The 24,072-nt window shown below is 47.4% G+C and overlaps 1 protein-coding gene across 2 annotated transcripts in view; it reads right to left on the reverse strand.

Moving 5' to 3' along the window:
- Nucleotides 1–23,712, reverse strand: part of ZNF827 (zinc finger protein 827) — a 157,650-nt gene extending 133,938 nt beyond the window's left edge. Inside the window, exon 1 of one of the 2 annotated variants that reach the window (XM_028519081.2) lies at nt 23,105–23,712. In XM_028519081.2, coding sequence (XP_028374882.1) covers nt 23,105–23,147 — 43 coding nt within the window. In that variant the 5' untranslated portion in view covers nt 23,148–23,712. The remainder of the gene's footprint in view (nt 1–23,104) is intronic. The other variant, XM_028519080.2, reaches the window with a different exon arrangement.
- Between the last annotated feature and the right edge of the window lie 360 nt (nt 23,713–24,072).

The following is a 24,072-nucleotide window of genomic DNA, read 5'->3' on the forward strand; positions in this document are numbered from 1 at the left end:
CGGTGTTTCTCTGGATATCCACCTGCTTTGGAGAAACGTGTACCCTACTGGAGAGGCAAGAACCCGTGAACAGTCCTAAGCACCATCTCAAAGCTCAGTAAAGGGCTATCATTGTTACTGTTCTTACTATCAGAAAACAGACAGCACCAGTCCTGCTGCCCCCACTTCAGAGAAAAAAGGTAAAGCACAGAAGATAACCTCCCAGGATGGGACAACTGATCTGCAGGCTGTCAAGAACTGCAAACCTATTTGTTGAACTTGAATTTTGTCATATGAATAACTTTACACATGGAAAGGCCTTGGGGATCTAGCCCATATGGCTCATCTCTAGGCAGAGGCTGGGGGAGGGCCAGTGACTTACCCAAGGTCCCAAAGCTGATTTAAAGGCATAGCCAGGACTTGCGCTCAGACGTCCCAATCCAAAGGCCAGTGCTTCTGCTACTAAATCAGAGCGCAGCCACCATGAAGTGGATGCATGAATTCCAGAACAAGGCTGGAACGTAACCGTCTCCCCATGACGTTTGCCAAATGGATGAACAACCCTGCACAAAGCACTGAAAATACACCTGCTACCACACTCGCTATTTAAATTTGCATCAGCAAAGTGGATCCTCAAAACAATTTTATGTGGCAGACCATACTCTCCTCATTTTACAGACCAGGAAACCAAGGTTCCAAAAAATTAATGGCTTACCTAACAGACAGCTAGTGAGTGAGAAGGCGAGGTTCAAACCCAAACCTTCAGAACATCTAACGGAACATGAGTAGCCTGACCAACAAAACAAAACAAAACAAAAAAAAACCTTTTCAAATAACCAAAAAGTACCAAAGTACTTTCAAGTAGTTAACACCTCAAAATTTCATTCTGATGGTATTTAAAACTGCAGATATACTCAGATATGATGTGCTAACGTGATTATTACATTTGTAATGCATAGATGTGTCTCAGAGGCTACTGGAGCTCTTCAGCCGCTTGCCCCCATGTTAAATGTCCCCAAGCCACTGTATTGTAAGCTACCATTCCTTCTTTAACAGTCCTTTGGAATTCTCCTTCTCTGTTATGCCCGACGCAGAGCCCCTTCCTTCTGAATTTGCGGCTTTCGGTCTGCCACAGCTGATAGCAATCACCAGGCTTATTAAACTGTGTGCAAACCAAGGATGAAAACCTACTGTCATGAGTTGAAGCGTATCCTTCCCAAAGATGTTGGAGTCCAAACCCAGGAACGTGTGAGTCTGACCTTGTTTGGAAATAAGGTCTTTGCAGATGATCAAGTTAAGATGAGGTCATTAGTGTGAGCCTGAATCCAGTAGGCCTGGTGTCCCCATTAAGGGGAAATTTGAACACAGAGGCAGACAGACACATGGGGACCATGTGATGGGAAGACTGGAGTTACGCTGCCACAAGCTAAGGAACTGCCAGCCGCAGGGACACGGGCTGGCAGCAGGTCCTTCCCTAGCGTCCTCAGACGGAGCATGGCCCTGCCGACACTCTGATCTTGGACTTCTGGCCTCCAGCACAGGGAGAGAGTAAACCTCTGTTGTTTAAACCCCCCGGTGTGCAGACTTTGCTATAGCAGCCCCAAAAAACAAATACACTTAAGTCTGAATAAAGGCCTAAGACTAATTTCTTTTGGGGTTTGTTTACCTCTGGATTCTAAATGGTAACCTCAGCTCTACTACTGTAGTTTTTGTTGGGTATGATTGTACAGAACTGGCCACACTGCTGCTCGGGGTAAAGTCCTCCACAGCTGGAAGGGCTATGAGCAGATGAATAGGTTATTTTTTGCCCATCTTTAAACTTGAGCCAAATTTCTTTAAAAAAAAAAGACTCTGAGAAAATGTTAAGCAAGAAAAGTATTCTAGCCCTGGCCAGTGTGGCTCAGCTGGTTGGAGTGTTGTCCTGTACACCAAAAGGTTGCAGGCTGGATTCTCCGTCAAGGCACATGCCCAGGTTGCGAGTTCGGTCCACGGTCAGGGCACGTATGAGAGGCGACCGATCGAGGTTTCTCTCTTACACCGATGTTTCTCTCCCTCTCTCCCTCCCTCCCTTCTCCTCTCTATAAAATCAATAAGCATGTCCTCCAGTAAGGATTAGAAAAAAGAGAGAAGTATTCTGTTACTAAAGCTACTTAGAAATGTCCAGACCAAAAAAAATTATATCTATACACATATATGTATATATATTCTCATCATCCCATATGGTGTAACAAATTAAGAAACAGACAGTTCAAAATACAGCAGGAATCCACTGTCCAAAAGGCCCATCTAGAGACCCAAACAGTACCGGTCAGTCCACGAACTGACCATGTGCTTCTGCACCCATCCGTGTACCTCCAAGTTACAAAGAGCACACAGAATCTGTCCCCCGAAGCAATCAGAAGTAAATTTACCATGGCTACCACGGCGTTCTCAGAAAAAAATCGCCTGCTAAGGCTGATAAATCGGTCGATTATCTGCTTCCTTGACTTTTATTTCCTCTTGTATAAATGTTTTCATCCCGCCATTACCAATACCTGTTTTGTAAGATGAACGATAAATTGCCAAGCGACTGAAATCACCAGGAACTGCTTAATAGATCAAAAAAGAACTTAACAACAACAACAACGAAAAGCCCTAATAACATAGTAATGCATTCTCTCATCTATGAACGGCGCTCTATAAAGGAGAAAAATGGCTCCTCATTGAGATCTCAGTGCATGCATAAAGTGAGACATTCCTTCCTGGGCACACTGACCGGGCACCCTGCAATGACACACTTCACGCACATCATCATTCTGCCTGCTGATGGGAAATTTCACACAGTGAGACCTTTACTTACTAAAAATATGTGTATATCCAGAAAGAAAAGTGCCCTGGGGGATAAGCTGCAGATGTCGCCAAGGAGAGGAGATGAAATTGCCTTGTATTTAGTGATTAACTACATAGAAAACAAAAGCTGTAGAGGAGGCCGCTCCCCAGCCCCCACACATTTGGGAAAGGATATTGGTGCTTTGGAATGGTGAATTTTGGGGGGTAATGTACAAGAATTTGTGACATCAAAGGACACCAATTACTAGGACAACCCTAATTCAAAGTTAACTTTGAACACTGATTTAGGCCAACAATTTTAACCTTCACCCCGACCAGGCTTTGTGCCAGGGCTGCAATCAAGTGGTCGAATGCATTCCTCTTTGTTGGCTCCTTCCAAGGGCCAGGATGCCCTGAAATCTGGCTCTGTTTCCCAGTGGTGTGTCATCAAGAGCGATGCTCTAGAGCAGAAACTGCTCCACTTCCCAACAAAGCTCGATGCTTCTGGAAATGCACTGAGGGGTAAGGAGGAGGGCAGGGAATCCGCTCTATTGCTGCCTTCAGATGAAGGCTCAACCCCAAGGTAAATGCACACACAAACACACAAAAAAATCCCCTCTAGCATCGCATAGGTATGGCTCCAAAGTGACACAGCTACTTCCTGGGAGTGGCCTCTTACATTATTTGCATATCAGTTCCTCTTCTTAGCATTTCGGGGGTCTATCAAGTGCCCTCATTCTGTATTTGAATAAACACGCCCCTTCCCTTCCATCTCACAGACCTGCCTGCAGTTCTCTGGCTGCCGCGTCTACCACAGATCGTAAGAACCAAACACCCGTATTGGAAAAAGAGGATAAAAAAGCGTATTGGGCAATTTAAAGAAGTTCATTGGAGGGATACAAGTTTCAAAAGCTTTTTGGTATAAACATGCCCACTTTATCAGGCTTTGTGGTAGATCTATGTGTGTTGAAGTTCCGTGGCGAAAGCCGAATTCTTCTGGGATCTCCACGGTCCTATCCGCAGCAGTGCACCCTGTAAAGCAGGACTGGCAGTCTTTTTCCATGAACGCCCAGGCAGGCGATATTTTAGGCTTTGTGAGGCACATATGGTCTCTGTCCCATATTCTGTGTTCTTTCGTTGTTTTTTTTTTTTTTTTTTTTTTTAACGACCTTTGAAAAATGTGCAAACCACTCCTGAGGGGCTGCAGAGAAACAGGCCATAGTTTGCCAACCCCTGCTCGAAAGAAGAGGGGCTCTTCTTTTGTAATAAAAGCAGAATGGTGTTTTAAAGCAGCATTGAAAATTCAGATACGTGGCAACAAGTTTCACCATTGCCTTCTTAATCCAGCCACTTGTGTGAGTCACAGAGCACCTTTGCGCCTCTGATTCTTGACCTACACAGTGCAGGGTGAGAACAGGGCAGTGATTTATACACCACGCCGCAAGGAGCCTGGAGACTCCAGGGAAAGGCACTGCTCTCTAGATCCGCCCCCACCGAGCTCCACCTCGGCCCGGCTTGATCGCGTCTACATATCGGAGCTCTCCAGAAAGGCGAGGATTCTACTATTTATTTTAGTTCGGTTTAGTTTTAGTTTTGAAAAAACTAAATTCTACGTATTAGATGACTGCAGAAATCCTCCCGGTGCCACTCCTCTACGAATCCAGCATTGTAGTATTGATCTCTTTGCAATCATTTTGTTGGGAAGTGTCCTGGAAATAGGAAACGATTTAAAATCCTATATTGAAATATGTAAAGGCATGGAAACAAAAGCAAGAAAGATGTTTTTCTAAGGGGCCATTTGGATGTGTGGGAACTCTCCAGGTAGCCACATCAGAGGGTTTCCAAGGCCAAAGCCTGCTAATGAGAGAGTCCATTCTGGCATCTCTCTGGTTAGAGCTTCGGGGAAAGCAGGGTGCTGTAGCAGTGGAAGGAGCCCTGTGCTAAAACTCAGAGATCTGGGTCCCAGTCTGATCTGGCACTTACCAGCTATGTAATTCCTGATGTTTATTATTTAACAAAAACCAGGGAGCCTACTAAATACTAACCCACAGACTGGGTATTAGGAATACGGTGATGAACCAGAATGAACCAGGCATGTGAGACCCACCCCCCCCATTCCTCGGATCCCTCATCTATAAAATGGGGTTGGCTCGTAACACCTGCTCCTTCTTCCATCCACAGGTGGCCCTGCGGAGACGGCAAAGCACTTGCAAGCTGCAAAGCACAGACCACATGAACGATAAAACTAAAGATTCTTCTCTGGAATTTATTTATAAAAAACTGTATTTATTCTTACACGTTTAAACGTCAGTCACCTTCAAAGCACTCTCCATTTGATGCAATACACCTATCTAGACTTTTTCCCACTGCTCAAAACGGTTTTTGGACTTGATGATTTTGATGCCTTTTCATGCTTCTACCGTTTTTTGTTTCACCTCTTCCACATTGGCAAAATGGTTCCCTTTGGAGAGTTTTTTCATCCAGGGAAACAAAAACACAAGTTGCTCAGGTGAGTTCGGGTGAATAGGGAGGGTGGTGCATGAGGTCATGCCGTTTTTAGCCAAAAACTGCTGAACACTCAGCGTCGTGTGGGCAGGTGTGCTCACAGTCACTCATCATGGAAGAGGCAAATGCGCTGAGTCTTCAAAAAAATTCACTGAAGCTGGATGCAGCCTCTTGCAACAACGCCAGCTGCTCCACTGATACAGATGGGTTCCTAGAACACTCACCTAGCAGGTATTAGGTGAGCCTGTACTACAAGGGGCCCACGCTCCAGAAGATAATTCTCATTTTGAAGGGGTCCCCCCTCGTATACGTAACTTCAAGAACGTACCAAACTGATAAAACAAGACCACAAGCTTTGGCACCAGGCACTCACACTCAAACCCTGCTCCACCGCCCACCTGACATCTCCAGGCCCATTCGCTCACCTATAGTCTGTAGACTAGGATGTCGATACCTGTGATTTCACAGGGTAATTGTGAAGGCGAAGTCAGAACAATGCACGCGACGCAGCTCCCAGAGCGAGCTCTTAGTAAACAGTCTCCCCGTCCCCTCCCTCCCAGGCACCCAGAAATCTCTGTTGAAGCAATACTTGAAGTGGCAGGGCTTACCTCAGACTTGTTGCTATTGCTACCCAGCTCTATATCATAACCGCCTCAACCCAAGAGGACGGGAAACTTCTAGCTGCTGTGACCATGGAATCCAGATGTGGAATATGCCCAGTCATCAGGAAAATCTTACAGTCTTGGCACAGTTTTAGCACAGAGAGCCACAGCCAATAGCCGAGGGGAAACTCTGCAGTCTGGAATGCGCCCCAGACTTCCAACCACAGAAGTTCCCCCTCGCGCTCAGACTGTGTGGCAGCCCCCTGCGGTGGAGACCGTGGCCTCTGCTCTGCTCGGCAAGTCTCCTCCGGAAGCGCATGACTGTCTCCAGTCATCCCTAGGCCACTGCTCATCGCCCCTGCCCTGCCCATTGTACGAGTTAGGCAAACTGTTGCCTCGTTCCTGACAGAGGAAGACAGCAGAAGTTCTTCAAAGCCCTTGATTCTCTAACCCATTTTTAACTAACTTCCTTCCTTCCTTCCTTCCTTCCTTCCTTCCTTCCTTCCTTCCTTCTTTCCTTCCCTTCCTTCCATAGTGTTTATGGAATACCTCCAAAGTCTCTGATCCCGCGACCCTTTCTTAGTTTCACTCCATCATTTATTCAACAGTGTTGATAAAACATCTCCTATCTCTTTGGTTCTGTAACCTGTGCTTAATTTTCCCTTGCGTTTATTTAACAATCTCACTAACCACCTGTTGCACACCAGGTACTAATATGTGCAAGAATGTATGAAAATGAATAAGTAGTCCACGCCCTTCAAAAGTGCAGTCAGTGAGGACACAGATGAGTGAGTAAGTATAATGTCACACGGGAGGCACTAGCAGTGGCTGTGGGGGCCCTGGGCAGATGACTAATGCTGCCCAGTACGTGGGGCAACGGTAGGTGACGAGGGGAGGCAGGGAGGCTCCTCAGAGAACTGAGTGTTGAAGGAGGAGCAGCAGGCTATCGGGAGCATCGGACGGGTTGAAGACGTCCCCAAAACAGGGAAGAGAATACGCCAAAGAGACGAAGGCATGGTGGTCTACAAAACAGATAATTCAATATGAATGAAATAGGGGGGGGGGTGGAAAAGGGGCCCAGGTGATGACATATCTCCTATAATTTACTAAGAATAGCAAGCTTTATCCTTTTAGGGAATGCCCAAAAGATCCTAAATAAGGATTATCTGGATTACACGAGTGTTTTAGAAAGTCTCCTGTGAAGACTGGATTACAGAGGCCGGGTCACGGAAGGGAGGGGTGAGACTGAGGCAAAAAAAAAAAAAACCACCCCAAACCCCTCAGTTCTTATGGGAGAAAACAACGACATAAACTAAAGTGGTGGGCATGGTGAATTCTGGAGAGGTTCTGGAAGCAGAATCAAACAGACTTGGAGATGAGTTTGATGTGGGAAGGAAGGAAGAGGGCGGCGTCTAGGATTATACTCAGGTTTCTGTCTTGGGCAAGTGGGTTAGTGGTTGGTGAGAATAGCAAGCAACCCAGAAAGAGACCACAGAGGACCGAGAATGCTCCTGCCCCCCAGCCTGGAAAACCCTAGCCGTCTCTTACACGCAACTACGCGCCCTTGAAGATAAATCACACTAGACCGCGGGGCCCACTGGAGCTCTCCCTCTCTAACCCGGCTCCTCGGAGGTCATGGGGTCAACCGGGCGCATCTTCGCACAACAGCGACGAGACACAACAGGTGGGTGGGGAAGAAAAGTAACTTAACTGATGAGTTCATTTTAAAACAGTGCTTGTATTCTAAAACAGACGGGATAGAGAGTAAAATGCCTATTTCTCCCCTGAATTTACAGGCAGAGAAAGACACTTCAAAGATTCTTCGAAGAAACCTCACAAAAGCTGAGAACCCTGAGGAGGTGAAGGTTTCCGGTTGTCAGAGTTCTCGCCGCCTTTTGGGCCGGTTTCTTCAGTGACAATGTTCATGAAGGGCTGCCCTGTAACACCACCGAGTAAAACGGAAGGAGCACAGCTGCAGACACTTGGCGCTCCCATCCCCGTGTGCACACGTTAGGGCAGTGGCTCTCCGAGTGTGGTCTGTGGACTCCATGGTCCACAGAAGTCTCAGATGAAAACATTGACATTAAGACGTCATTCGCCCTTTTCACTCTGTTGGCATTTGCAGCAATGATGCAAATGAAAAGGCGGGTAAAATGCTGATGCGTTAGCATGAATCAAGGTAGCTGCACCAGATTGTCATAGTCTTCACCACCACGTACAGTAAACACACACACACACACACACACACCCCAAAAACAGACAAAATAATCCGGCCAGTTTCACTCAATGTCTCTGAGGAAGCAGCAGTAAAAATTATTACTTTTATTAAAGACTGACCCTGGAGCAAACATCTTTTCCCTATTGTATTATGTAATGAAATGTATGCATAAAGCACATTACTGGAATGTGACAGCTGTCTCAAGGAAAAGGACATGTATGATTGAGTTGGGACCTGACCTGGCCCCTTTTTTCATGAAATATCACTTTTAATTGGGAGAATAACTGACAAACTATGGTCATTCAAATTTGGGCATCCGGCAGACCATTTGTTAGGAATGAATGAAGGCTGAAACTTTAAGGAGAAAAATGACAGTCTTTGCAGCCAATGACAAAAGTCAAGCTTTCGAGCATGAATTAAACTTTGGAAAACCCATGTCCTACATTGTGAACTTGACAGCTTACCCATAGAGACTTTTCAAATAAGATCAGTGTTGATGTTAATGATTTTTTACATTGTATAATGAAATATGTCAACATTTGGTAGAGCTACATAACTCGGTGACCCAATATATTTCAAGTGACCAGTGCTTGATGTTACATGCATGACGATCCACTCAAAGTCAAGATCGACCAGTAGATTTTAATGTAACAGAATACAAAAAGTTCCTATTTTATATTACATCTAAACCATAAGAAGATATCTCTTTTTTGAGTCTTGGTGCGGTGGCATAGTACCAAAGAACATCCATAATTATCTAAAAAGACTATTACATATCTTTGTGAAGCTGGATTTTCTTCATACACCGGCTCCAAAACAGGAAGTCACATCTGACTGAATGCAGCAGCAGGGATGAGAATCGAGTTGTCTTCTATTAAGCCAAACATGAGAGCAATTTGCAAAAATATAATGCCATTCTTCTCACTAAATGTTTTTGGAAAAGGTATATTTTTAATAAAGATATGCTATTTATAGTTAACACAAAATGGTTTATAATAATTATTTGAATAATAAAATATTTAATTTCTTAATTATAATCATTTATATGATATATATAGATACAATGCATATACACAAAAGCTCTTTGGAGTCCTCAATAACTATTAGGAGGTCCTAAGACCAAGATGTTTGAGACCCAGTGTTAGAGAATTTAACCTCAGACCAACTGTTCCTAATAGTAAAAAATAAAAGGGGGGTGGGGGACAAACCACACACCCAACGTGGTACACTTCTACAGCACAATACTACGAGCTGTGAAAATGGATGCACCATAGCTACATGCATCAGCACAGGTACACCTCACAAAGATTAACAGTCAAATGAAAAACCCACGTGCAAAATGCATGCTGTATACCAGCATTTTTATACATTTCAAAGACAAGCAAAGCCAAATACGATAAAGCTATTGAGAAAAAGCAAAGGAAACAACAAATGAAACTTAAGAAAGTGGGAACAGGTAGCAGAAGAGTATGGAGAAGTTTGACTGTGTTGGAATTTGTTAGACTGGGCGCACGTTTACAGACGTTGGTTTTACTATTATGGTTCAGTAGATATGAATAACTGTTAGCTCTATTATTGTTTGTAAATCACACTTTACAGCCTTTGAAGAGAGGCACTGCAGAGGGGGGCTGGGCATGGGGGCAAGCCCTGGTGGAGGGTCTGCAGCACCCGCCCTAGAGAAGGCCACCCCTCCGGCAGGTCTCTCCCACAGACACCTTCTGAGGTCGCACCCACTGCCACCCATCTGGTTTGGTTTTTCAACAGCCCTCCCCCCTTAAAAATCCCATGTCTCCCTCTATCCTCTATTTCCATTTTTATCACAATGAAACATGCTACCACATTTCACAGTTGATTTTGTGTAGTATCCAAACCACTAAATTTAGCAATCACAACACAGTTACAGTAGTACGTGGTACTTGTCATTAATTCCTTTCCGAGCTCGTGACAGGTGCCAAAAATGAGGAGTAGCGAGGAAGCACCGGAGCAAGCGCCCAGCGTTGAAACATCTTTTTCCCCATCAAAGCTCGGCAAGTACAGGGTTTGACGAATTCTGAAGCCAATGAGTACCCAGGTATGACTGTAACCTCTTACCACCTGGGCCAGCTCCTACTGTATCTTTCCTACCTCCTATCCTTACACCACCAACACGGCCTCTCGGGTTCAATCCAGTTTCTTCTCTTAGTGTCTCCTGCACACTCATGGTCTATGTGAACCACTTCTGGCTAATGTCATTTCTTCTGTTTGGAATGTTCCCCCCTCTCAAGACCTAAACCCATCACTTCCTTGCGATGCTTCAGGGTCACTGCTTTCCAAGAATCTTTTACTGATAACTCTTTTTTAAAGATTTTATTTATTTCTCTTTTAGAGAGGGGAGGGAAAGAGAAAGAGGGAGAGAGAGAAACATCAATGTGCAGTTGCTGGGTCATGGCCTGCAACCCAGGCATGTGCCCTGAGTGGGAATCGAACCTGCGACACTTTGGTTCGCAGCCCGAGCTCAATCCACTGAGCTACGCCAGCCAGGTTACCGATCACTCTTAACGCCAGGTTGCCTCGAACATTTACACATCTAGGTCCTATTACCACCTGTTACATTGCCTCACATCTGTTAGCATATTGATTTGTACTTATCATCTGTGATTGTTCTGTGTCAACATATTTGAAAGGACAGCAGAGGCGGCACTCCATGTGTACAACTGCTGTGGGCCAGGTACACGCTCGAAAACTTTTCTCAACGGGTAAGACCCAGTACAGCGACAACTGTCAGCCAGTCAAACCCTCACTGCCCTGCCGTGAAACCGTGGGTGTTGACACACACCATTACTCTCAAAAGGCTTTCAGTTCACACTATCGAAGTATGCTTTCCCTGCTGCAGGAGCAGATTTCCCACTTTGTAATAACAAATCGAAGCAACATTTGCTTTAGAGAATTCCTCTTCATAATATTCAATGACTTTAGAATTGAACATTTCTCCTCCCCATCCCACCCCTCATTACTGGCAGTCCTTAGAAAATCACCCTTGGAGGGTGGCTGAACCAGCTGCTTAGTGAACACAAGGTCTGCTGTTTCATTTGGGAGCAGTTTTACTTATTTGATAGGCCCTCGATTTGAGAACTCAAAGTTACCTTCCCTAGAACTTCAATGGTACTGGTCCTGTTCTCTGTTTTCTGCTCAGCACTCATAAAGCTATGACAGTGTTTTTCAAGCCAAATTTTAATTATTTGTTTCCATCTCTTCTTCCACCCACTTGTCTCAGAGCTCCTTGACAGCAGAGACTGCGCTCTGTTCAGCTCCACAGATTCCCCAGTTCTGACACAGAAGCACTCAGTTACTGCTGCAAGAATGAATCGATAAATCAATGAATGAATCAGTGAATCAACCAAGTATCAGCTATCAGACACCAGCTGAGAATTTAGAACAAATGACAACTGAGAGTGAGTTTACGCCCCTTCCTGTTTGAACACGGTCACCCTGCATGGTTTTTCTCCCCCTCACCCGTATGTTCAAATCCAACACTTCCAGAGGCCTCGATATTTAATTCCTCTTATGATGATTTCAAGGTTCCCTCAATGCTCTAGCCACCTCCCTTCTGGTGAGAACTTTTATCAATTTCCCCCTTTAAATCAGGACATGCAAGCTGGGATTCAATATTACACAGCCGATCTAATCAGTTTACAAGTCCAATGTCGCCACCCTTGTTCTGAATTCAGTACTTAAATGAACTCGGCTAAAAAACACCCGTTCTTCAAACAAAAGCTGGATTTTAAACGTGGCTTGATGATGAATGGTGCTCTGGGGTATTTCCCATTTTACTCTAAACAGTCCCACACAGCTTTGGTTATTTACACTGGACAGGCAATATAGAGTTTTAAAAATAAACGAATAAAGAGTATCTGTGATTTCTATGGTGTCAGCCTTACGAAGTACATTTAACTCATATTTTAAATACCTGTATTTGTTTATTTTGTTTTGTACGTATTTCCTCGCCTTCTAACAAGCATGCAAGCCGTTGTTGGTATATAGCACTTCTAACTATGATCAAGTAGTCTGGCCCACCCAAACCCTACTTCTAGACTACGAAATTTTTCTCTTCCTATAAATGTCAGAAAGCAGCTCACTATAATTTGATTTCCCTCTTTCTTAAGGTCAGATTAAAACCCAGTGAGTTATTATTTGAGGTCTGCTTTCCCCTCGAAGGGAGAAATCATAATGCACATTTCAGAAACATTTCCTAAAGCATTGGGTGTCCCACCCTGTGTTTCCTCCCAAATGCAGCTGTGCTGCAACATCTCGAGAGGACTGATGGGTGAACAAGCAGGACCAAACAGGCCCCACTCAGAAAACAGCGCACAATTCTAGGCCATTACGCAAAGGCGGTGTTCTCCATATGGAGCACGTCACTGAGACCCCAGACAGCATCACTGCATGTGCCTCTATTCTGTTACCTCCCACTTAGTCCAAAGTCAAAATCAGTCTTTGAGAAAGAAATATTATTAGTGACACAAGTGAGTCACAGAGCGATGAGCTCCACCAGCACCAAAGGGTTCGAGAGGAGGTGTGGCTGGGAAAGCATGTCCTTCAGCTTGCTGGACCCCGTGAAGACTTCTCAGCCCTCAGAGGTGCAATGGGCCTCAGGAGACCAGGAGATGGTCCATCCAGTCCTTGACAGAGCTGACGCCGGTGACCACGAGCTCCTTCCTTCTCTCCGTGGCTCAGTTTTTAATTCTGTCCAATTGGCTAGAGGAACCTCTCCCTGTCGGCCTCACAGACGAACAATATCAGTGAAAATGCTTTGTGGACAATGAAGCATAATATAAATACAAAACGTGGTTAACGTGCTATTACCCATTTTACAAGATAACGCGACAGAAGCACAGAGAGGTTAAATGACTCAGCCAAGGTCATAAAGCTGGAGGGAAACCCTGATGTCCATGGCGGGAGAGGACGACAGACGAGACTGGAGGCTGTGCCTCCTGCCTACTGCGGGTCCTTCCCTGAGCCTCTGGTTTCCAACCTGGAAAAGCTGGAATCCATTCTCAGGTCCACGAGCCGTTTCTAGGATTCTAAGAGCCTAACAAATTATTGTCAGTGAACTACCCAAGTTCAACCTCACGTCTTTATTTCTGGCTGAAAATGGCATCAACCCACTGGTCGGGGTCTGGAGGTCCTCAACCCTGAGTGTCCACTATGGTCACTCCAGGGAGCTTTCTAAGATTGCCCATGCCCAGGCTCCGCTCTGGCCACTTAACCTTGAATCTCTAGGGGTATTTGCATTTGTTATTTTTTAATATTTTGATTTCTGGGTTTTTTCTTAATCCTCACCAAAGGATATGTTTACTGATTTTAGAGGGAGAGAGGAAGCAGGGAGAGAGAGAGAGAAACATCTATGTGAGAGAGAAACATCAGTCGGTTGCCTCCCGTACATGCCCCCTTTGGATGCACGGGACAATGCTGCAGCCCACTGAGCCACCCGGCCAGGGCTCTACGATTCGTTTTTATATGTTATTGCTTCAAATGCTTCAAACTATGGGAAACCTGCGACAGACACATTTTCATAACAACTTTACATACAGCATTGCACAACAGCGTGTTCGCATTTCTTTAAATCTTCCAGGTGATTTGCAGTCAGGGCTGAGAACCACTGGGGGTTGGCTGACGGTGATCAGAAACTGATAGGAAACACTCTTTGTCTGTGATTAATCACACCGTGCCATTAAAGCAATCCTAGTGGGATCCTTAGTTGAAATGAATGCACACCTCACAGATAGCAATATGATGGGCATTTCCTATGCATAGACTATGTGCCTGCCAGGCATTAATCGAAATATAAATATCTTTATGGATGAAATCGCTTGGTTCGCACACAACCTGCAATGCTTCCCCATTGTACAGATGAGAAGCAGCCGGTGAACCGCAGTAACTTGCCAAGGTCACGGCTAGAATGTGGCGCAGCCAGGATGTATATAACTCAGGCATCTGGTGCCAGGCTCTCAATCCCTACCCTGCCTGCGGATGCTGCCACAGAGTGCGGTTTACACTGCCTCAGCCTTGGCGATGAATTAAAAGACCACAGAATACCGGGGAACGCGGAACAGTCTGTGATCCGAAGGCCTGCAGAGGCCGAAGGGCCGCCACGCGAGGGAGGCGGGCAGGTGTGCGTGCAGACGGGGCCGCGGCGGCAGAGTGGCAGGATCCGCGGCAGACTGACGAGCACATGCCCGGAGAGGGAAGACAGCCGCCGCCGCCGGCAGCAGATTGCTGCCATGTGGGGAGGTGGGCCCAGTGCTGCGGGCTCTTCCAAGTTTTCAAAAGAAGCTAAAAATTTTGATTTTATGTGAAACCACCCATTTCCAAATGTTGTCTCGGGTTTTTCAACATACTGTGGGGGGCAAAATCCATTCCTAGGCCACTAGCTTGTGACCGCGGACGGGATGCGCCCCACAGACACAACGCGCGCGGGCACACGGCTCCCGACCCTGCATCCACCATCCGCCAAACGTGTTGTCCTGGGCCGGTGTCCCGCGGTCTAGAAACGGCTCGCCCTGCCTTTTTTCCCTTTCGTGCAAAATTTCAACTATTGTCTATGTAACACAGGGAAAAAACAATATAAACTTCCCCTGGGTGATTTTAATCACTGGACGAACTGCTGCATGAATGAATAAGTAAACATTTATTAAACACCTCTTCTTTCATTTGAATCTCACTGTACATCTGTGAACATGGATTTACTATCCCCACTTCACAGGAAGACCCAGTCATAACTCACATGGTTATTACACCATTTAGGCATGATTCAGGTCAAACCGTATACACAGAGGAACACGTTCCCACAGTAAATGTCTAATGTAACACTGCTGGCCTGTGAAGCTAGCAGCAGTCCAGCCCTGGTATAAACAGCCTTATAAAAGAATTTTACCATATTACATTATTCCTCATCGCTCTCATTAAATAATTAAAAAATTAAAAACACAGAAATCACCTGAAAGTTCTGAGTCAGACATTCCTGTAGTCTAAGCACAATCTAAGCAAATGGAAACCTATTTCATACGCTTAATAATAGCTCATTCTTCTTGAGCTCTTTCAGTGCAGCAGGCACTAATTAGGCATGGCTCGTGTGTGTACATAATATGGATATTTATGTGCACATTCAATTAATCCTTACAATGACCCTGTGATACAGGAGGAACTGCTATCGTGTTGGAAGATGAGGAACACCAAGGACAGGAAAGTTAAGCCATTTGCCCAAGGTCACACAGCGAGTTAGCGGCGGAGCTGGGATCCAAACAGCCTGTCCCCTTGGCCACTACACTATGAACTCGACTTGTGCACCTCTGTTTTTGCTTAAGTTGGACCATGGACAGTGGACACAGTGAAGAGAGGGCAAAGTCATGTGATGTTTTCTCCCTCTCTCATAGCAAAACCAGCAAAGCTTCTTAAAGGACACCACCAGGTGACCCGGGACACTAGCACTATCTACTGTAGAAAAAAATCTATCCCCTTCCACAGGGACCTGTTTTAAACGCTCCGAGAAGCAGAGTGCTGCTGATCCCGGAAGTCCATTTTCCCCTGGCCTTCTCTTGGTCCAGCTTCTTCAGAGCCTGCAAAACCCGTTCACCCTGAGATCGCATCTCTCTCACCCCTTGTCTTTCTTCCTTCACACCACACTTCTGGTGGGTTCTGATCCCTTTTCTGACTCACGTACAGTTACCAGAAAGAGAGATAGGTATTATTTTTTAGGGTCAGCTTTTTCAGGTCCGAGCCTCAGGGAAGGTCCATGCACGTCCTCCTTGCTGGTAGGTTAACACTTGGCTGAATTGGGACTTTCTTAAAAAACTGAGGCAAAGAGTCCCTACGCCTTGGTCATTAAAGAAGTCCAGACACAGAACTTCAGTGGTGGAGCTTGTTGTTTCATAAGAAGGGAATGGGCGGCTGGAAACAATACCCTTTTTAGGCACACAGAATCTGCTGCCTTTAATACGACCCTGGGTCGGTCTGTGAAAGGCAGAGTTGCTGAAGACCACATGCTGATCTCACATGGTGGGCGTGTATCACTGTACACTTTATAAAATTAGCTACAGGGCGGCCCCTGTGTGCGTGTGTCTGTGTGTGCATGCAGCGAAGCTGGCTTTCATAAAATAAACAGCAATATGCGCCCATGCGGCTAAAGATTAATATCAAGCCAAAGTCTGATTTTAATTTATGAAACCACCTTGTAACTACAGCAATTCTATCCCAAGGTAGGTCCTCGGGGAATGACAGGAGACATCTGAGAGGCCCCCGCTTCAGCACCTAGTCACACACTATTCTCTAATGCCACAAAAATGTAATTTACAGACAGAGGATAGAAATACAAAACTTGCTCCCAAACAGAAGGGGGACAGCAGCTGGAAACTCCAGCCCATCAAATGTTCTTAGCTATTTCTAAGGCTTGTGCTTTGTACCTTAGCTTCTTATGAACACGACAAAAGGCATTTCAGCTACCGCGAACCATGAAGTATTTGTATACTTGGCCCTCGATGGTGTGAGTTACTGGGCTACACCTAGCAAAGGAGGAAACAGAAAAGAATGCCTCCAAACAGGACCCAGCGACATGTATCCTTACCATGACCAGGCCTGATGTGGATTTTTTTCCAGTAAAGCTCAAAATCTATTCTTTCACCACAAGCCTATGGTCTCGTACAACCTTATGCTACAAAAAGCCTTTAACTCTCCCCAAAGTCCTACTTTGTAGGTCACACTCTCATTATCTTGCTCTGTGATCAGTCTGACTGAATTATAGAAAATGACTAATCCACCATCCAGAATGGAGCAAGTGATCAGCTCCAGCCTGTTGTCTGTGTTTCTGTCCTGCTAACCTACTACACCAGCAGAGGTTTTAAAAGAGTGAAGGGACAAGGCAACTTCAGCAGGGTGAAGGGTGAGCTGGATTACTCCCCACTCAGGACTAGGCTGTCCTTTCTTTAGCTTTCACCCAGGCATTAGCAACTTGTCACAGAAACCGCCTGAGCTTTGCACAGGAGGGAGTTGGAGCTCCACCATCATTCCCTTCCCACCTTGTCATCATTGAGTGCCAAGACCCCACTTTGCATATAAATGACCCGAGTCAGCGGTCCTGGATGAGTTTTTCTCCTTGGTGCAACTTAACCTCATTCAGACACCATCTGAACCCAAACCACTGGGATTAGTAAAGGAGGTAGTTAGCAACCCATCAGGGCATTGTACATTTCTAACCCAATCCTTCTTACAAGGACGTGTTGATATTAATCAGACTTCTTGTATTTTAAACCAACTTTTGACCCCCGGAGAAGCTTGCCTGGTCACTCCCCCAACCCAACACTATCACTCGGGTGTTTCCACGGCCTCTGTCCGTCTGAACTTTATAAGCCTCCCGAGACAGAGGCTTTCCACACCTCTCTTGGAACTCTCCTGACAGAGGCCATTCAAAGACTCTAAAACTCCAAATGCACAGCGAGCTCCAACCCTGGCCAGAAGCTGTCCAGTTTCCATCGCTCCGGCATGATTTAGTAACACTTTGTGCAGCAGGCTCGTCAACGCCCCGCAGCCGTGTCATCCCCGGGGCGCGATGGCGGCACGCAGATAAATTAAAAATCAATTTTTTTATTAGAAACTATTTTGGAGCATTAGAAGGAATGTGAGTCTGAGCTATCTTTCTTATTTTAACAGGAAAGCTCGGTGGACCCTACTTACTGTATTAGGAATATATGGATTTCTTTTTAGCAGAACAAATAGCCGTTACTGCCCAGTATCACCCTGGCCTGCTACGAGGGAGCTCAGAATCATTAGCTCTGGCTGACAGGAGCGGTGAAATATTTGACTGCTCCAGACTCAAAAATTTTCCCTGTGGTTCTTGTCAGAGTCAGGAGGTATGGCCACGTCACGGAAAAAAATTTATGGTAAGTAGAGAAAAGAGGTTCTCTACCTTTTTCTTCCAGGAGACACAAAGAGACTCCTCAAATAGAAAAATAAGGGATCCAGTTGCATGTTGGGCATTTTGCTCTCCAATTTTACTAGAAAGCAAGAGAGAATTTTTAAAGTTTTGTTAATGAAGAGCACAATAACTGTTCCGGTCTTGACCCACAACTGAGTAAACAATGAAAACACTAGAGTAACAAAACAACTGTTTCACTGACTTTTCCTTCGTGGGCCCCCTCGAGAACAGGCATCAGGCAGATTTCCAATGGTGGATATAACAGGATCTAAACTCATACACGGTGCTAGGAAGTTGAAGCCAACGAGGAAAACTTAAACAAAAGTGTGGATGCCACCAATGCAACAAAGATTTACAGATGCATGGATTACAGACTTAAGAGAAAGCCTTTCCTCACCCTTCCCCTCTTCAGTTTGTGATTTCCACTGTGATAATGTTCATAAAGCACTGAGCGCCAGGCCTGGGCAACGATCACAGACACTATCAGTTTCCCTGTCTTCCTCTTTCTTACGCTGACATTTTTAAGCTGTGCAGCTTGGAATTCTGCTAAAGATAAGCACATGGTATAGCTCCAAGGATATAGCTCTAGGATATTTTCTGGACACGGTGCTGGACCTTGTTCATGGAAAGAACTTTGTGGTAAAAGCGCCATCAAGAGCGGCAGACTCACGGTTAAATCCCAAAATGACAATGATTGCTCTAGGCCAAGAAATAAAGGCTTTTTAAAGCCACTTCTCAAAAATAATTTAGGTTTAACAACCTCTGTTGGGGTCACCTCCAAAAGCTAGTATAGAGCTTCTTTTTGATTTGTAGCCAGTAGGATCACCATTCAACTCTATAGGGCAGGGCATTTTTTTTCCTGCATATGTATGAGGCCCATATCACACACACACACACACACACGCACACACACACAAAGCTAGTATAGAACTTCTTTTTGATTTGTAGCCAGCAGGATCACCATTCAACTCTACAGAACGGGCCATTTTTTTTTCCTGCATATGTTTAAGGCACATATTAACACACACACACACACTTCAGAAGCCCAGGAGGAAATGACTGTGTAGCATTTTAAATCAGAAATCTAACCCTTAGGTTAGCAGTGCCAGGTTAAAGGCTCACCCATCCCCAAAGCTAATTCAGTTCGGAACAGTCCCATGGGTGTCTAGCTGAACAGAAGGAGCTAGGAAACCTTAGCAGGCCGAAGCCCAGCCTGGGGAATCGCTGGGACTCGGTGCCAGGGGCCGAGGCTCACCCCAGACTTGGTATCAGATAATACCAAGTGCTAGTCTGGATTTCCAGGACTAATCTACTCGAGGGTGGAACTTCCAGGTTCCCTGGTGTCTGCGCTGCAGAGTGGGAGGTACAGTCACACAGTTCCTGGCCGGTGTGGATTTAGTAAAATAGGAAAACAGATTCAACACACAGAAAGAGTCCATTACTAGCGACTGTTTCTGGGAGGTGCAGAGACAAGGTGGCAGATGCAGGACACAGTGGAAAACATTCCAAATTTTCTATAGATAGTTTTCACAAGTTTTTTTCTTTTTTCTTTTGTATTCCAACTTGAACTTCTTAAATGTGTGTTCATAGTTCTCTAGATCCTTAAAACCTTATATCAACAGTGGCTTTTAACCATTTTTGTATTTCTTCAGAAGGGCTCTTGGGTTTCAAAAGCAATTTTCCCTACCTCATTCTCCCTTGGAACCTCCCCTACCCTCCAAATTACACACATCATTCCTTTTAGGGTCAAATTTTAAATCAGCCCCAGATAAGTTCGTCAGGCCCTGGGATGACTTCTATCAGGGCAACTTTAATCTCCAGACTGACTAAATTTTAACTTTGATACACAAGTGTTCTCCAGGAAAAGAAAACTCCTTCTTCCACGTGTAAATAAACAATAAAGAATTTGGCATTAAAACTGGGATTTAAGACTACAATTATTTTCTACATTAAATACCAATTAACATTATTTACCAAAGTCAGTATTTGTTACATTTGCACACACTGCAAGTTTCTTCAAGACTCACTCAGCACTTAGCAAGCCTTGGGTTACAGTTTGAATTGCAAAATACACCATTTGCCCAGAAATTGCTCTTAGTCCCAATGAAATTGCTTATAAAACATGTGTAAACCATGCTTCGAACAGGCAGCACACATCCACAAAAAATCCATTCAATGGAAAGGTAAGTGAAAAAGCTTCTCAAATTGGGCTTCCCTTTAAAAACTGTAGGAGCATTTACAGTGTTTCCAAAGGTAATTGCTTCTTCTGTAAAAGTGGCTTTCTGTTACTAAAAGAGACAGTTGTGTGTGTGTGTGTGTGTGTGAGCGTTTAAGTGAGTGCATAACAGTATTCAATTAGAGGACAGGGTGGGAGAGCCCACTCTCAAAATATAACTTAATCACCAGGCACCAGCGCGCAGAGGTCCACTAAGCACATGAGCTAAAATGGAGCCTGAATTTCCTCTCAGACGGAGAGGGTAGTCGCACGAGGTCAGGGTCAAGGTCACCAGCAGGGCAGGCTGCAGCTGCCCGACAGCGCTGTACACAACGGAGGGAAGGCAGTCCATCTCCGTCAACGCCGAAACAGATAAATCCCTTCTCCTCTCCTACCCTGCCTCTAACCCCGCCAACATTTTTTTAAGCAGGGGGAAACGAGAAGAAAGGAAAATGACCAAATAACCTCACCGCCCTGGTTTTTCCGCACACAAGCTCATCAGCTCCCAAAGTTGCCATCTAAGGGCAAGTTCGCAGAGAACACTAAAGCCCATTTTGTCCGAGCAGGGCAAGCCTCCCCCTAACCCCCGCCGGGAGTCCTGCCTCCTCTCCCTCTCCGCCCCCGCCACGCACCCCCGAAAAGAGCCGGGAGCCGTGGCCGGCCGGCCTTGTGCACGCACACACTCTGCCACCAACTGCTGCGAGTTTTCTGTGAATCGCAGCGCGGAGCCTCCCAACTCGCCCTCCCCGACTCCACCGCCTTCTCTTTCCTCGCACAAAATTTCCCTACACACGCAGCCGCCTGTGAGTGATTTTATGTGCATATATATTACATATGTGATATTATCCTCAGAACCTCTAGCGGGCAGGCGAAGAAAGGACTGCACAGGGGCATTTTTTTTTTTTAAAGGAAGGGGAAAAAAAGCATAACCCAAGCTCTGTGCGTCGACTCCTGCGTACCGGGAAGGGGAAAGAAGGAGGAATGTTTGCGGAGAGGGCTGCCTGCAAGTGCCCTTGCTCGCCACTTTGGCCGCGGCCCGGGTGACACGGAGCAGCCGGGGCACCCGGCCCGAGCCACACGCGCCCCCTGCCCGTCCCCTGGGCAGGCACTGCCACGGATGTTTCGCGAGGGGGAGATCGATCGCGCTGCCTGTCTGCAGCGGAAACGCACACGCTCACACACAACCGGAGCCCGAGACACCATAACCTTAACCCTTCCCCCACCCTCCGTGAACTTCAGGTGACCGACCACGTCGGCCTGACACCCGGGCGGGCGGGCGCTCCGTCTCCGCTCCCGCCCCCAGCCCGGGTTTTGCAGGATCGGGCTCCAAGTAGCGCCAAACCGCCGGGAGAGGGGAGCAGTGCGGGGGGAGAGAAGAGAAATTGACCCTCAGTCTCCCCCGACCCCTCCCTCCGGCGCCTCCGGCGTCCCCTCCTCCCCGTCACCCCGCCCCACGCCTGCTCCCCTGCCCCCTCCTCCCTGCATTCAAGGAGCCGGGCGGCCCCGGGGGATATTTTTAGTCGCTTCTTTCTCCTTCACTTTTAGCTTTAACAGCATCTCAGAACACTCAAAGCGGAGAAGGATGGGGGGTGGGGGGCGGCTGGAGAAGGAGTGGGGGAAAAGTTAGGAGTCTCGCAAAGAAAAGCCGTAGAGAGGGCGGAGAGGGACCGGGGGTGCGGGTGGAGGAGGGGAAGGGGACCGGGCCGTGCCGGCGGGTGTGAGTCTCCAGTTGGTGTGTATGGCTGCAGCCGGGGAGGGCTGTGATGCACTTTAGTCCTGGACTCTGCTCAGCTCTCCGGGAAGGGGGGTCTGAGCGCCCGAGTCTCGCCCGGCTCCGTCTGCTCCGACTGACCCCGCATTTTATTGCGGCCAGGAGCCCTGCTCCTCCCTCCCCTCAGCTCTGCAGGGACCTCGCGCGCCGCGAGCCGCCCTGCCTCCTGCCTCCGCCTCGGCGCAGCTCCCGCACCCCACATCCGCCCGCCGCTGCCCGGCCTCGCCCCCCGCCCGGCCGCCCCGCGCCCCGGCGCGCCCCCTCGCCCCGGCGCAGTGGGACCAGCCGCCCCGCGGCGCGTGTGTACCGTGTGTTTGTGTGCGGTGCCCCCACACCCTCCCTAGCCGCTCCCGCCTCGCCCGCCCCCGACTCCCCTCCTCCGCCGCCGCCTCCTCCACCTCCGCCTCCTCCTGCTCCTGCCCCAGCCGCCGCCGCCGCTGCCGCTGGCGGCTCCAGGGCCGACCAACCCCGGCGCAACCTTTTAGCCGGAGACGGACCTCTCCCTGGATCCTGTACTCGGCGGGCGGCCGCGCGCCCTCGCCCCGGCACCCCCAAACGCCATGTCACGGCCCCCGGGCCTCCGCGCGCGCCCCGATCCCCGCACCCTCAGGCTCTGGGATCCACAAGGAAAAAATTTTTTTAAAGATTCCAACCTCTCCCACCTCCCCCCAACCCCCGATTTAGGAGAGGGAAAAAAAAAAAACGGCATCCACACTATTCCCCTCCTCCCTCCTCTTGCCCCCTCCCCCAGCAAATCGGAGTGAGGAGGGGGAGGGGGAAGGAAAGGGGGGAAAAGCTCGATCTCAAGGAAAAAAAAAGAGGGGGGCTGAGAGAAAGAAAGAAAAAGAGAGAGAGAATAGAAAGGGCACGGGGCTGATCATCACCAACATGGCTGCCTCAGCATAGACCTAAACGAGGAGTAACCCGGGCTGTGTCTTTGTCAGTTTCACCTCTGTAACCCTAAACTAATGCAGAAAACAACGGAGGAGGCTGCGGAGGGGAAAGAGGAGAGGGAGGGCGAGAAAATGGCACGAGAAGAGGTGGAGAAGGGATGACTTACGTGAGGGAAGGCGCTTGGGCTGCTCCTGCTTCCTCCTGGGCATTTTCCCCCTTTTCTCACATTCTCCTCCTTGGTTAATGTGAGATCAAATAAACCCCCGTGGGGGCAGAGAGGCAGACACTGGCAGGAGCGGGGAGGTAGTTGGGGGGCGGGCGGGCGGGCAGGGGGAAACCCCTTCTCTCCGGTGTGTACAATGGGTTGAAGCTTGTTTCCTGGAGCCAGAAGAGGGGTTTTCTTCTTTTCTTTCCTTTCTTTTTTTTTTCCTTTTTTTTTTTTAATTTTTTGGTCGTGCACCTGGCTTGTCCCCCGAGCGTAATATTCTTCAATGGAAACGGATCTAATAGGTGTGAGTGTGTGTGTGTCCTGTGCTCGCGTGTGTGATGGGAGGTATAAATAAATGAGCGCCGGTGCCGCGGTGTCTATGGCCGCGCTCTGTGTCTCCGAGCCCCTAACACTAATGTCGGGATCAAAGGGCAGCGGCGGCGGCAGCACAGCTCACAGCTCGTTCTCTCGCTCGCTCTCTCTCTCGCTCGCTCTCCTCTCGCGCTCTCTCTCTGTCACACACACACACTCACACACACACACACACGGAGGCACAGACTGAGGGAAAGAGCGAGAGCTAGACACACACACACACACACACACACACACACACACACACACACAGCAAAGAGGAAGGTGCCCTAAGGCTCCCAGGGCGGACTCAGCCAGGGATTTGCAACCGCTCCGCGTGGAGAGAATGGGGGGCGCGCGTGCGGGGGTGGGATGGAGTTCTTCGAATTTATCCCGCTATTCGCCAAATCGAGGGTGGGGGGGAAAGTTTTTCCCACTCTTGAAACAGCGATTACTTCATTATTCCCACTGATTTTTCAAAAGGAAATAGATTTGCCTCTTCACTTTCTTTTGTTTATTAAACTACATGTTCTTCGGTATAAAATCCTCCGGGGTGTTGTCCCTAAAAGAAGGAC

This window comes from Phyllostomus discolor, chromosome 8 (genome assembly GCF_004126475.2).
Source record: "Phyllostomus discolor isolate MPI-MPIP mPhyDis1 chromosome 8, mPhyDis1.pri.v3, whole genome shotgun sequence".
Classification (NCBI taxonomy): domain Eukaryota; kingdom Metazoa; phylum Chordata; class Mammalia; order Chiroptera; family Phyllostomidae; genus Phyllostomus; species Phyllostomus discolor.